Source organism: Loxodonta africana, chromosome 9 (genome assembly GCF_030014295.1).
Source record: "Loxodonta africana isolate mLoxAfr1 chromosome 9, mLoxAfr1.hap2, whole genome shotgun sequence".
NCBI classification, from domain to species: domain Eukaryota; kingdom Metazoa; phylum Chordata; class Mammalia; order Proboscidea; family Elephantidae; genus Loxodonta; species Loxodonta africana.
Genome location: NC_087350.1, coordinates 44664580 through 44676657, shown reverse-complemented (window position 1 = coordinate 44676657; position 12078 = coordinate 44664580). Strand labels below are relative to the sequence as shown.

General features: G+C 49.6%; 2 protein-coding genes across 5 annotated transcripts in view; one reads left to right on the top strand and one right to left on the bottom strand.

The window, feature by feature from the left end:
• ABL1 (ABL proto-oncogene 1, non-receptor tyrosine kinase) overlaps positions 1-5470 on the top strand; it is a 193973-nt gene extending 188503 nt beyond the window's left edge. For 2 of the 4 annotated variants that reach the window (XM_003407556.4, XM_010587557.3), the window contains exon 11: positions 1665-5470. In XM_003407556.4, the coding sequence (XP_003407604.1) occupies positions 1665-3358 (1694 nt within the window). In that variant the 3' untranslated portion in view covers positions 3359-5470. The remainder of the gene's footprint in view (positions 1-1664) is intronic. The other 2 variants (XR_010322991.1, XR_002784996.2) reach the window with 2 other exon arrangements.
• Positions 5471-11034: 5564 nt separating this feature from the next.
• Positions 11035-11774, bottom strand: QRFP (pyroglutamylated RFamide peptide). Its single transcript, XM_064291323.1, has one exon. The coding sequence runs from the start codon at positions 11772-11774 to the stop codon at positions 11364-11366; it is 411 nt and encodes a 136-aa protein (XP_064147393.1). The 3' UTR covers positions 11035-11363.
• Between the last annotated feature and the right edge of the window lie 304 nt (positions 11775-12078).

The following is a 12078-nucleotide window of genomic DNA, read 5'->3' as shown; positions in this document are numbered from 1 at the left end:
GGAACAGGACAGACTAAGTTTTAATATGGAATTATGGGATGTTTAGCTGCAGCAGGATCTGTGGTTCTCCATTTTTTTTTTAATCATGTATCCATATTAGTAAAAAAATAAAAAGCTGAACATGTGCCCCCTATTTATTTATGTATTAACGCACTTATTTATAAACATATACTACTAAACAAATACATTATGTGTGTTATAAAATATACCCAAGACGTACATTGAAAAGGTTTACATAAGAAATAAATCTAAATTATAATACTTTTCAAACCTTACTGGATAATCTTGGTTGACCCCTCTTTGGTGGCTGTGGCACCCAGACTATCTGTAATCTTCCACCCTTCGTCCTTGCGTTAGTCGCCATGATTTCAGGTAGCCGATCACTGGGAGGAGGAGAGGCAGCTGTGGAAACGTGCTTATTAAAAGCCTAATGATAAGCGATCATGTTCGTTTATGCCCGTCAGTATTCATCTGAGAAATATTTTGATACCTAATCTCATGGGGAGCCAAGAGTGTCAGTTAGCTGCTCAGCACTGAAATAGAGCTGGGTATAATTTGTTACATTTCACTTTCTCTGCATTCTTCCAGTGGATTAAAGTTTTAGTAGTCTTTGTCTTCCCCTAATTCAGGTGTCCTATGTGATGCCTGATGTTGTGATAAATGCCCACTTGTACCTCTGATCTGAAGTAGAGAGTGCTGACAGGAAACCCCTTTTCTTGTAGCTCGAACCCTGAGAGAGAAATTTTTTTAGCAGGGAGTCATTGCCTAGCACTATGCAACCAGGGTTTCCTTTTTTTTTTAAGCAGGGAGCTTGGTAGCACCAAAAGATCTATTATTCATATTTAAAGAGTCTCCATTTTAAAATGTTCAGAGGTTCCCTTTTTGTTTCCCAAGCATAATAGCCCATTGTTGCTGCACACCTGTAGCATAGGACCCCATCCCTCCCAGATTATACCTTGTAGGAGCCTCCAACAGGGCCAGGTGGTCTGAACATCGCAGTTTCTGATCCTTTGCTTGGCCTGGTCATTGTTTTTTATCCACCAGATACTGATGTTGAAGAGGGTGAGGGGGGCTGTGCTGATTTAAAGTAAACTAGGGGTGGCACAGTGGTTAAGAGTTCAGGCTGCTAACCAGAAGCTCAGCAGTTCAAATCCACCAGCCACTCCTTGGAAACCCTATGAGGCAGTTCTACTCTGTCTAGGGTTGCATGAGGTAGAGTCAACTGAACAGCAATGGGTTTTTTTTTTTTTTTAGTGAGAGGATAAGGAGGCTGGGGCCATCTCAGCTTTTGTTCCTCTGTCTTCAGTGAGTGAACTTAAGCCTTTCCAAATAGTAGTAATAATAATGTTTACAATTATTGAGAAACTATATGCCAACAACTATGATAAATACTCCACATTCATTATCTCATTTACATTCTCACAACAATCCTATGGATAGATTTATTGTCCCCATTTTATAGATGAGAAAGCTGAGGATGAGAAAAGTGAAGTAATTTGCCTGGGGCTTATAGCAAGTGGCAGAGCTGGCAGTCAGACCAGGCCTATCAGAGTCCAGAGGCCAAACTCTTAGCTGCTCCCCTAGAGAACTGGGTGGCCAGCCTGAAGTTAGCCACTCAAGAGCCTTTGGTCTGGAGTTCTTAAACTCTTCCCACTATTTTTCAGATCCTCTGGACCATGAGCCCACTGTGTCCCCATTGCTCCCTCGGAAAGAGCGAGGTCCCCAGGATGCCAGCCTAAATGAAGATGAGCGCCTTCTCCCCAAAGACAAAAAGACCAACTTGTTCAGCGCCTTAATCAAAAAGAAGAAGAAAACAGCCCCCACCCCTCCCAAACGCAGCAGCTCCTTCCGTGAGATGGACGGCCAGCCAGAGCGCAAGGGGGGCGGTGAGGAAGAGGGCCAAGAAATCAGCAACGGGGCGCTGGCTGTCATGCCCTCAGACACAACCGAGCCAAGCAAGTCCCCAAAGCCCAGCAATGGGACCAGCGTCCCCAATGGAGCCTTCCGGTCTCCTCATCTGTGGAAAAAGTCCAACATGCTGACCAGCAACCGATTAGCAGCCAGTGAAGAGGAGAGTGGCAGCAGCTCCAGCAAGCGCTTCCTAAGATCCTGCTCTGCCTCCTGTGTGCCCCACGGAGCCAAGGACACAGAGTGGAGGTCAGTCACACTGCCTCGGGATTTGCAGTCCACAGGAAGACAGTTTGACTCGTCCACATTTGGAGGGCACAAAAGTGAGAAGCCAGCCTTGCCTCGGAAACGGGCAAGTGAGAACAGGTCTGACCAGGTGACCAGGGGCACAGTGACACCCCCACCCAGACTGGTGAAGAAGAACGAGGAAACAGCTGATGAGGTCTTCAAAGATACCACAGAGTCCAGCCCAGGCTCCAGTCCTCCCAGTTTGACTCCGAAACTTGTTCGCAGGCAAGTCATGATGGCTCCTTCCTCTGGCCATCCCCAGAAGGAAGAGGCCGGGAAATCCAGTGCCTTAGGGACCTCTGTCACAGCTGAGCCAGTTCCCCCCACCAGCAGAGCAGGGTCAGGTGCATCTGGAGGTGGCACCAAGGCCCCTACTGAGGAGTCCAGAGTAAGGAGGCACAAGCAGCCCTCCGAGTCTCCGGGGAGAGACAAGGGGAAAGTGTCCAGGCTCAAACCTGCCCCACCGCCCCCACCCCCAGCCTCTGTTGGGAAAGCTGGAAAGTCCTCTCAGAGCCCGAGCCATGAAGCAGCTGGGGAGGCAGGAGCCGGTGCTAAAGCAAAATCCATGACCCTGGGTGTGGATGCTGTGAGCAGTGAGGCTACCAAGCCAAACCAGCTAGGAGAGGGCATCAAAAAGCCTGTGCTCCCTTCCATACCAAAGCCACAGTCATCTACCAAGCCATCGGGGACCCCAACCAGCCCAGCCCCTGCTTCCTCATCATTGCCGTCAGCATCCTCATCCCTGGGAGGGGACCAGCAGTCCTCCACTGCCTTCATCCCTCTCATCTCTACACGTGTCTCTCTTCGGAAAACCCGGCAGCTTCCGGAGCGGATTGCCAGTGGCACCATTACCAAGGGTGTGGTCCTGGACAGCACCAATGCCTTGTGCCTCACCATCTCCAAGAACTCTGAACAGATGGCCAGCCACAGTGCAGTGCTGGAAGCTGGCAAAAACCTCTACACGTTCTGTGTGAGCTACGTGGATTCTATCCAGCAAATGAGGAACAAATTCGCCTTCCGTGAGGCCATCAACAAACTGGAGAACAATCTCCGGGAGCTTCAGATCTGCCCGGCGACTGCGGGGAGTGGCCCAGCCGCCACTCAGGACTTTAGCAAACTCCTCAGCTCAGTGAAAGAAATCAGTGACATCGTACAGAGGTAGCAGAAGCCAGGTGTCAAGCCAACTAGAGCTGCCTGCAGCGTGTGAGGGTTACCCGTGCCCGTGATGGTAACGGACGAAGGACCAGTGAACTGGGACCTTGGCCCAGGAGCTCTGCGCAGGCGGAGCTGAGAGGCCGCCATGGAGTACAGCTCTACTACCTATGTGTGCACCAACTGTCCACATGCACTTTCCTCCTCCTCAGCCCCGGCTCCCTGAGCCCTCTCTGTCCCCTGAGTTGTATCTGTGGAGTTCCTTCTCTGTGGACTGAAGTCAGCGTGCCAGGGTTCCGCCAGGCTCTTTCACACACACTGCTTTAAAACTGAGGTTTTCAGGGCAAGTGAGAATGGCAGATAAGAATTTTTGTTTTTATTTTTCTCTCTGGCTACATCTTCCCCCTCCACTCCCCTCCCTGCCCCCCTCTCCCCAACCAAGAGTGAGCATCCTGAGCTTCAGCCTTTCCACCAAGGCCTTGTGAATAGTCACCCCTGCCCACCACGTGGAGGAAGCCTTTCTACTCAGTTACCCAAGTTGACCCTCATAAGGTCAAGACGCATTTCAAGAACTACATCCTGAAGAAGGGGGTGTCCAGCCTGTGCTACCAGGTGGTCACTCTGCCCCTCCACTGGTGTCTGAGGGCCCCACTTTCTCATGTGAAGGACAGCTCCTGGCTGGGGGCATAAGGCAGGGTGATAGAGCAAGCAGAGGTAGGGAAGCTGAAGAGGACTGTAGTGTGGGCCAGTGCTCTTGTCATCCATTGTCTCCACATCCCTGAAGCCCAGGTCCTTGTGCTCTTTTGAAGTACAGTGTTAATCCTGGCTAGAAAGCTTGAGTCTTAAGGGTAGCATGGTCGCTGTCACTGCAGACCTCAGAGCAGAATGGGGGCAGGGCAGTGGGTGATAGGTAGCTAGGCAGGTGAGGAGCCTGGTGCTGAGATAGCCCTGGGCTGGGCATAGCAGCTCCACAGCAGCCTGGGGTTACCATCCTTTCACATTCCTGAGTGTCCTGGAAAGGTCTTCATTTCTGACCTGTCCCTGCCTTCTGCCCCTCGCTATACTCCTCCTCTGAGACAGATTCTTCCAAGGCCCTCTCCTTTGTGACAGGACAGTCTTCAGTTTTCTGGAGTTCTTGAAGCATTTCAAAGCTCTGTCCTCACTGGGCACAGCTGCCTGTGATACAGAAATGAGCCACCATCAGGCACCAGCGCAAACAGGAAGAAAAGAGCTGCTGGCCCCGAGGCCGTAACAGTGGCGGCTGCACTCTGGAGGTGGGCAAATGTCTTTTATTTAATTACCATGAACAACACTTAGCCTAATATTTGGGGGGTTTGTCAGGAATTGTTCAGAAAACCACAAAAGTATGAAGCCCCAGAAAGTATTTCAGAGAGGAGCCCTCATCGTTTGGTGTCATGCATTTCTCCCCCTGGACTGCCCAGGAACAGAGCTGAGGTGCTGCGACTGTGCCTCGTGGGGCAGGGCTCCTGGTTTCCTTGACCCTGACCCAGAGCAGGTAGTTGAAAAGCAGGCAGGCAACCACCTGAGCCTCACGGATGTCTAGAAACAACCCTTAGAGAAACCAGGAGAAGACCCCCTTTCTGCTCCCCTTGCCTTCTCATGCCTGTGACTAACACAGGCACTATTTTTATGCTACTCACCTAAACTTGTATTTTATTTTCTGGTAGAGATGGTTTCCTCTGGATCATTTTATGCTGTTCTCACAGCACGTCACCTCTTTGCCCCCCGCCCCCCCAGACTGCTGTGTTGCACAGACTGAGGGAGGTGCTAGAACACCGCCAGCGGCATTGCAGAGCAAAGCAAAACCACGCCACACAGATTCCCCCAGACTGACTTTCTATGAGGTACTGGTCTCTTTTTGTTAACATGATGTGCCACTATATTTTGCATTTATATCTTGGTATTACACTATTTTATAGACCTCGTCTTTTATAAATGATGTGTAAATAGCTTTCTACTGTCCTCCCTTCGGGAATGCCTATGGTGTCTTTTTTTTCTTTGGTCCAGTACATTTTGTTTCTGTATATGACTCTGTGTTTTTTGAATCCAATCTTTCCTCTGTAGTATTTTTTAAATAAATAAAGTGTTTACAACTTCAGAATTTTTGGCAGATGGTTTTGATCTGTAATTCTTCAGTGTTGTTCAGAGCCATTGTTGTGTGGGGAAGGGATAAAGCTCTTATTTTCCTGACAGAGCTGGAGGCTCAGTGTGCAGAACAGAAGAGAACAAGAGCAAGATTGCGGCAGGAGCCATGCTGGCTTCCCAGCTTGAGGAGCCTGGGATTTCCTGCCCAGGTCTTATGCCATTAGCAGCCACTTCTCAAGAATTTTGCTCTGAGCTCAGGCCCTTCCTGCACCCTTGGTGCTTACTTGCTGCAGCCCGGGCTCCTGTCAGCTCACTGAGAGTGGGGCTCTGTACAGGCCACCCTGTCTGGCAGTGGACAGGAAGATCAGCCTCACGGGCTATGCGGACTTCCAGGCCATCACAGTGTCATTTAAATGGGCAGAGGAGATAATGTCCTGAATTCCTTGCTGGCCTGAAAGAGTTAATTACCTCCACAAGTGCATTTTTTTTTTTTCTTCTCCGTCCTAGAACCCCACTTCCTGTCACTGCCCTCAGCAGCTAAAGCGCCCTTCATTTACTTGTGTTTTACAGGCTGGGCATCTTATTTCTTTGTGTGAACAAGGAGGAACAGAGGTGTGCTGGCCTGTGAAGGCTGGAAATGCCATGGGGGGGCCATGCTGGGACCTCTCCTAGCCCCCAGGGGGACTGTCAGGTAGGGTGTGCAGCCTCTTCCTCAGCTTGGTCTCCACTTAACGCCAGCTGACAGATTGGAAAGTGGAAGTTGGGGAAGTGAGTAGCGCCCTCTGATAATGATACTTAAAGCCAGCAGACTTGTCCAAGGACACATGTGGATCCTGCTCAGCAAAGCATATTGAAGAGCACGGTTCAGTGAAGCCTCTTTACAGGAAACCTCGGCAGCAAGATCTGCCGAACATCTGGAGATAGGGGTGAAACGCCAGCCCCGGATGAGAGCTGGGGGACCCACGTTACTGTGCTCAGACTCAACAGCGGCAGGCAGCACTAGAGACCAGATTGTCTTCCCTCTCAGTTCACAAGGACAAAAGCCAGCTTGGGGTCACGTAGTTCACTGGTATGTAGTTGAAGCACAACTGAATGCTGTATCTCCTGAGTTCAAGTGCAGGGCTTTTCCACTGGTAAGAGGATCTTTCCCTGAGTGACTACTCCCAAGTCTGAAAGAAGACACAGAATGATTATAGCAACAACTGCAACTGTTGGCGAGCTTCGTCCGTCCTCCATGGTAGACGTGGACCACTCATGGAGTCCTCGCAGCAGCCTTCCTAGGCAGGGTACGTGTAATCCCATTTCACAAGGCTCAGCAGCAAGGTTCCTTGTCCAGAGTCAAAGCTCACATGTGGTAAGACCAGGATACAGCCCACACACAACGCAAGTCACCTTGGCAAATGCGCAGTGGACGCTGGCCGCACTCCTGTGAGATAAATTCCTTGTCTCCCAAATAAGAATCGTCCATGTATGTAACTGAGCTTAAGAAACTTAGTGTGGTCTAGCCATTCTGGGGCAGTGGCTCTGAGTCTTTTTTAGGTCACAGACCCCTTGAGAATCTAATAAAAGGTGTGGATCCTAGCCCCAGAAAACACATGTGCACATACACAACAGTTTTTAGATAATTTTGAATCTCGCCCTCAAGGTCCTGAACCAAGGGAGGTTTCCAAGGACCAAGTCCACCAAAGGGCCAACAGGTTACTGTGGATATTGTGATTATCACAAAATAAGAGCCTAATGTGTCTAATTTTTTTTTTTTTAAAAAGCTATAAAAAACAAAACCCCAAAACTGAGAACCGTCCAGATGTCCATCAAAGAAGAGAGGATAAATTATGGAGTGTCCATGGAGTAGAATATTATAAGCAACATCAATGAGTAAACTGTTGCCACACAAAACAGTATGGGTGTATCTCATAAACAATGTTGAGCAAAAGAAGCCAGACACAAAACAGTTGTGCTGTAAGCTTCAATTTATTTAAACAGACACAACTCATCTGTGGTGTTAGAAATCAGAATGGAGGATAACCCAGGGTGGAGCAGGGCCATGCCAGGTTGGGGCACAAGGGGACTTGGGGACAGGTCATATTCTGTTTCTTAATCTGGGTGATACTGGGTGATGGGTGTGTCACTTGATGAAAATTTATCAAACTATACACTTAGAATTCGTGCATAGATATATGTTACATTTTAATGAAAGTTTCCTTAAAATACTAGGCCACATCTGAGCACTTTCAGCATTTTCAGGCATGCTACATCATCAAGGAAACCTTCACTCCCCTTTACGAGGGAGGTTGTGTCACTGTCCTCATCTGATGGGTGAGAAAACTGAGGCTCAGATGTGAAGCAACTTGTCCAAAGTCACACAGCTTGTGACCTGCCGCAGGCCTGTCTGGCTCTGTGACACCAAGCCCTTAGCCATTCTGCTGGACTGATTCGTATACAGTGCAGATGGCCACAACATGACCTGCAGAGATCTGTGCTCCAGGACCAGGTTTCTCCCTCAGTCACGGAAGAAAACAAGCCAAGAATTACAGCTAGACCAACTTCTCCAGGTGTTTCAGATACTGTAGACGAGGGGTTCCTGAATTGGCCGCTCTGGGGAATCAGTTTCTACGTTTCGTCTTGGTACAGAAGACATGAGGTGAAGAGAGAACTATTAACCAGAGTGTGTCCCTGTCAGCGCATGTCCTTGTTCCTGGTGGTCACCCAACACTGTGGGCAGGACCCCCTGGTCCAGTTAATGTTACCGACATCATCAGAGAAACCTCAGGTATTAACCTGCAAGGGCATCCCCAAGGAGCTGAGGGAGGTTTCAGTTACAGCAGCACCGACAGCACAGACGAGTGCCCTGCTCTGCCCTTGGGGTGAAAAGCACCTTGTTGGGTGGGGGTCTTCAGTGAGCTTTGTCATGCAACTGTGGCATTGGAGCAGGGTTCTAGACAAAGGTGGCTTCCCTGTTTCCTACAATGGTTGCCTACGGCTTAGTGGCCCTGGCAGTACTCCCCCTTTTTTCTTAAACGTTTTTATTCACACTTCAAACATACTTCAACAAAGAGAAAAATATTCTCTTCCCTTTTTAATAGCTAAATACGTTTAGATTTTCCCACCTAAGATGAAGACTTTCGTGTCTTGAATAAATACGAACAGATGCAAACAGCTCTCCAGTGGCTCCGGTTTGGAAGAGTGAGAGTCACCACTCGAGGTGGAGTGAGCACCGGTCACTCGGAGCTTAATCTCTGCTTCCAAAATGAATGCACTAATCAGAGTCATATTCCTCATCAAGGAGAAAGGGAGGCGGTGGGGTGGTGTGAGGAGGCCCAAGGTCCTTGACAGAAACCAGGCGGGTTGATACAGAGTGGGGCAGGGGGTGAAAGACTAAATTGAGCCAGATATAGTGGGAGTTGATTCAACAGATAATGCACTTAACAGTTTGGTTGTTCTGATTTTCAGGGTTATTGGGCATGAATGTACAAGCAAACTGGAAAGAATATCTCCATTGTTGATTCTTGTAATGATGAAAGGCTAATGACGGTATATCCACTGCTTTGAAGGTGTCTCATCCCTCCTCTCCTCTATCTCTGTTTTCTCTGTCGAGGTTAACCTAATGCTGCTAAATTAAAAACCAGCCAGTGTATATCTGAGGTGTGTGTAAAGATAAGCAGGAGGAGCTCAGCCAAGGTGGCCTCCAAGTGCTGTTAACCGTTGGCCATGGGGCAGCTCCTTTTCTACAAGGCTGGAAATTGGCAAGAGTAGGTGGGCCGGGGCCCTTGCTCCAGGGTGTCCCTCTGTTGGTCTTCGGTCCATTGTGTTTCACTGGGTTTCTCTTGGGCATGTTATCTGGCTTCTTTGTGTGGAAAGGAGCTAAGGGAGGGGTGGATCTGGTTCCTGCCCTTCCTTAAACAAAGCGGGTGTGAGCACACACAGCCGAGTGTATCAGCTGGCATCCCACTTGCCTTTGCATTCAGGGCCTGAGCTGACTTTTACTGACAAACGGATAGTTTTCTTAGAGATTTGCCCTCCATGGTTTAAGGGCCAAGCATTTGCCTTATTAACCAACAGACAACCCCGGGATGTGTCCATCCCTGTCAGAATGTCACATTAGCAGGTGGTAACAGCACCCCTATGCGGGAGACCTGCTGAATCATCCCAGAAAGGTCATGTGCCCCCCCAGACTGGTACCATTGTCTTGCCCCCATTCCAGCACCCCAAGACCCACGGCACAGGTATCAAGGCATAGGTAAGCCCTGTTTTTGTGTAACAAGCAGCAAGAAGCTCCACGAGAAGGCAGCTTGCTTTAACTGAGGGTGATGTTCTGATTCCTGTGTTCCTCTCCCATCTTTCCACCCCTGTTTCTGCTCCCCAGTCAGCTTGGTCCTTTTGTGGCTCTGACCTGTCACCCCCTAATGAAGTGGCTTTCTGGCTGCTGAGGATTGAGAGCTGTTTCTGGGGAAAGCAAGTCACTAATGGAATGGAAAACACTGAAATACTCTGAGGTGCCAAGCTGGGCCCAACCCAGTGTGGTTCTAAAAGGCTAATAAAAATCCACCAATTAATTGTGCCAGCTCAATAGAAAATTATTCATTTGTGAACAGGGGCAAGCTGCAGCTCGAAAAGAGGAGGGAAAATGTTGCTATAGTAACATCAATATAAGTTCCCATCTCAGCAGTGGAGTAGCATCAGACTGGCACCAGACACAGGACGGGATGCAGGAGACACCAAAGTCAAGTTTGAAAGGGCTTCTCTGCCTCGTCCCAGGCCTGCAGCCACTCCAGGCCAAGCTGCAGCTATCCTCGGGTAGAGAAGTTGTTTTCCAAATGCTACTTGGCTCTGCGAAGACCAGGGAAGGAGCAGTCAAGTGGAGGAGAAAACCATACCCTGCACTGTGCTTCCCTGTACCTTTTGACCATGTGTATTTTACCAGCTGCCAATTAAGGGGCTGCTGAGAGGTGTGTGGGTATATGCAGCCCAATTTCCATCTCCCCAAAGTTAAGGCATTTGCAGCTCGGGAAAATGAAGTTCCTAGGGCTCTGAAGACCTGTGGTTAAGTCAGTTGAACTTCCCATTATGGTTTTGCAGTTATTACAACTTTTATTTCAAAAGACACACACAACACATTCATGTTTTGAACATATGAAATGCAACCTCGCTGTAGCAAAAAATGTATTCCCGCCTAGTTCATCTCCCAGGGGACTTTGGGCTTGGCAGACACCATAGCCCAGAGAAGGATGGTTATCAGACAGGGATGGGCAGCCTGGTCAGAGTGGTATCTCGACACCAGAGCTGTGCTTTCTTGCTAGAGGGACCTTGCATTAATGGGATGGAGAACAGGATTTTTTTTTTTTTTTTTCATTTGTATTGTTCAGAACCGTACTCTGTACCCAGTGGAATGTACTCACTCACAGTTGCATTGAGGATGTCGGCTACAGACGTCCCTGTGGAGACTGTCAAAACTTGAATTACCCCACTATAATCACTCAGTCCGCCTACCTTCAACGTGGAGCCAGCACAGCCAGCCCTGCCTATTCCTATTCATTGCTGAGCAGCATCCTCAGCTCCCTGCCGCTGGGGCCAGGGGACTACTCTCAGAATCAGACCACTAGGGGAGGGAGGAGGCAGAGGCAAGACAACAGACTTCACGGGCGAACTGGAACAAAGGTGGCATTTTATCTTAAACAGGACAGCGCTTCCTTTTAGTCACCTTTGTGATGCCATCTGCTTTTTGTCTTTTTGCTTCAGCAAAGTTGGAAATCAAAAGTAAGCACCCGCCTAACCAAATCTACTGCTGATGACTTGTGATAATAATACTGAAGTCTTCTCAATGTTTTGGTCTTTGAACCTTGAGAACACTGGAGTGAGATCAGATGGGTGAGGGTCCGAGGAGGCACCCTTTCCAGCATGCCACGGTCCCTTCACCGCCGGCCGAAGCGGAAGCTGAAGCCACCTTTCTTCCTACTGTAGCCAGTGAGCTCCTCAGCCAGGCTTCCCAGTGGCCCACTGGTCTTCTCGCCATCTGCTGGGAGGAACCTGGTGGCCTCGTCGCCATCATCTTGCCTGCCGAACCGGAACCTGAAGCCCGCACGTTCTTTGCCGGACGTTTGCAGCTCCTTAGCTACGACAAGCAGGGCCAGCGGCTGGGGAGCTCTTGGCTGCCAAGAGGAGCCCCACCGAAAGTTAGGTCGGTGCCACTGGGCCAGGTGAGCCCAGCTCGTCTTGGCTCTGATGCCACCCAGGGTGTCTCCAGACTCTTCTCTGTCTGCTAGAGGAAAGCAGACTCCCAGCGGCAGGAGGAGGAGGTAGGACAGGGGGTAAGGGTGCATCATCTGACCCAGAGGGAGAAAGGAGAGGAGGTTACAGGCTGTACACGTGGGCCATGTACAACAGCTGGTCAACAGCACTTCCCCAGACTTGGGCAGCCATTGAGGCGTAAGCCAGTGACTCCGCTGAGCCTGACTTCCAGCGAGCATTAGGAAGTGTCTCTAGGTTGGGACCAGGCCTTTATTTTCTTAGCAGGCTCAGCAGCTGATTGCACCAATTAGGCTGGTTCTCACTCTCCTGAAATCCCCGGGATTTGGCTGCCGTGGCAGCTTAGCCCTATAATACCACAGCTGCCGGAATGGCTTACAG

What these genes read in the sequence shown, in the direction of transcription:
- QRFP (XM_064291323.1), bottom strand. Translation starts at nt 11,774, where the DNA reads ATGATGCACCCTTACCCCCTGTCCTACCTCCTCCTCCTGCCGCTGGGA.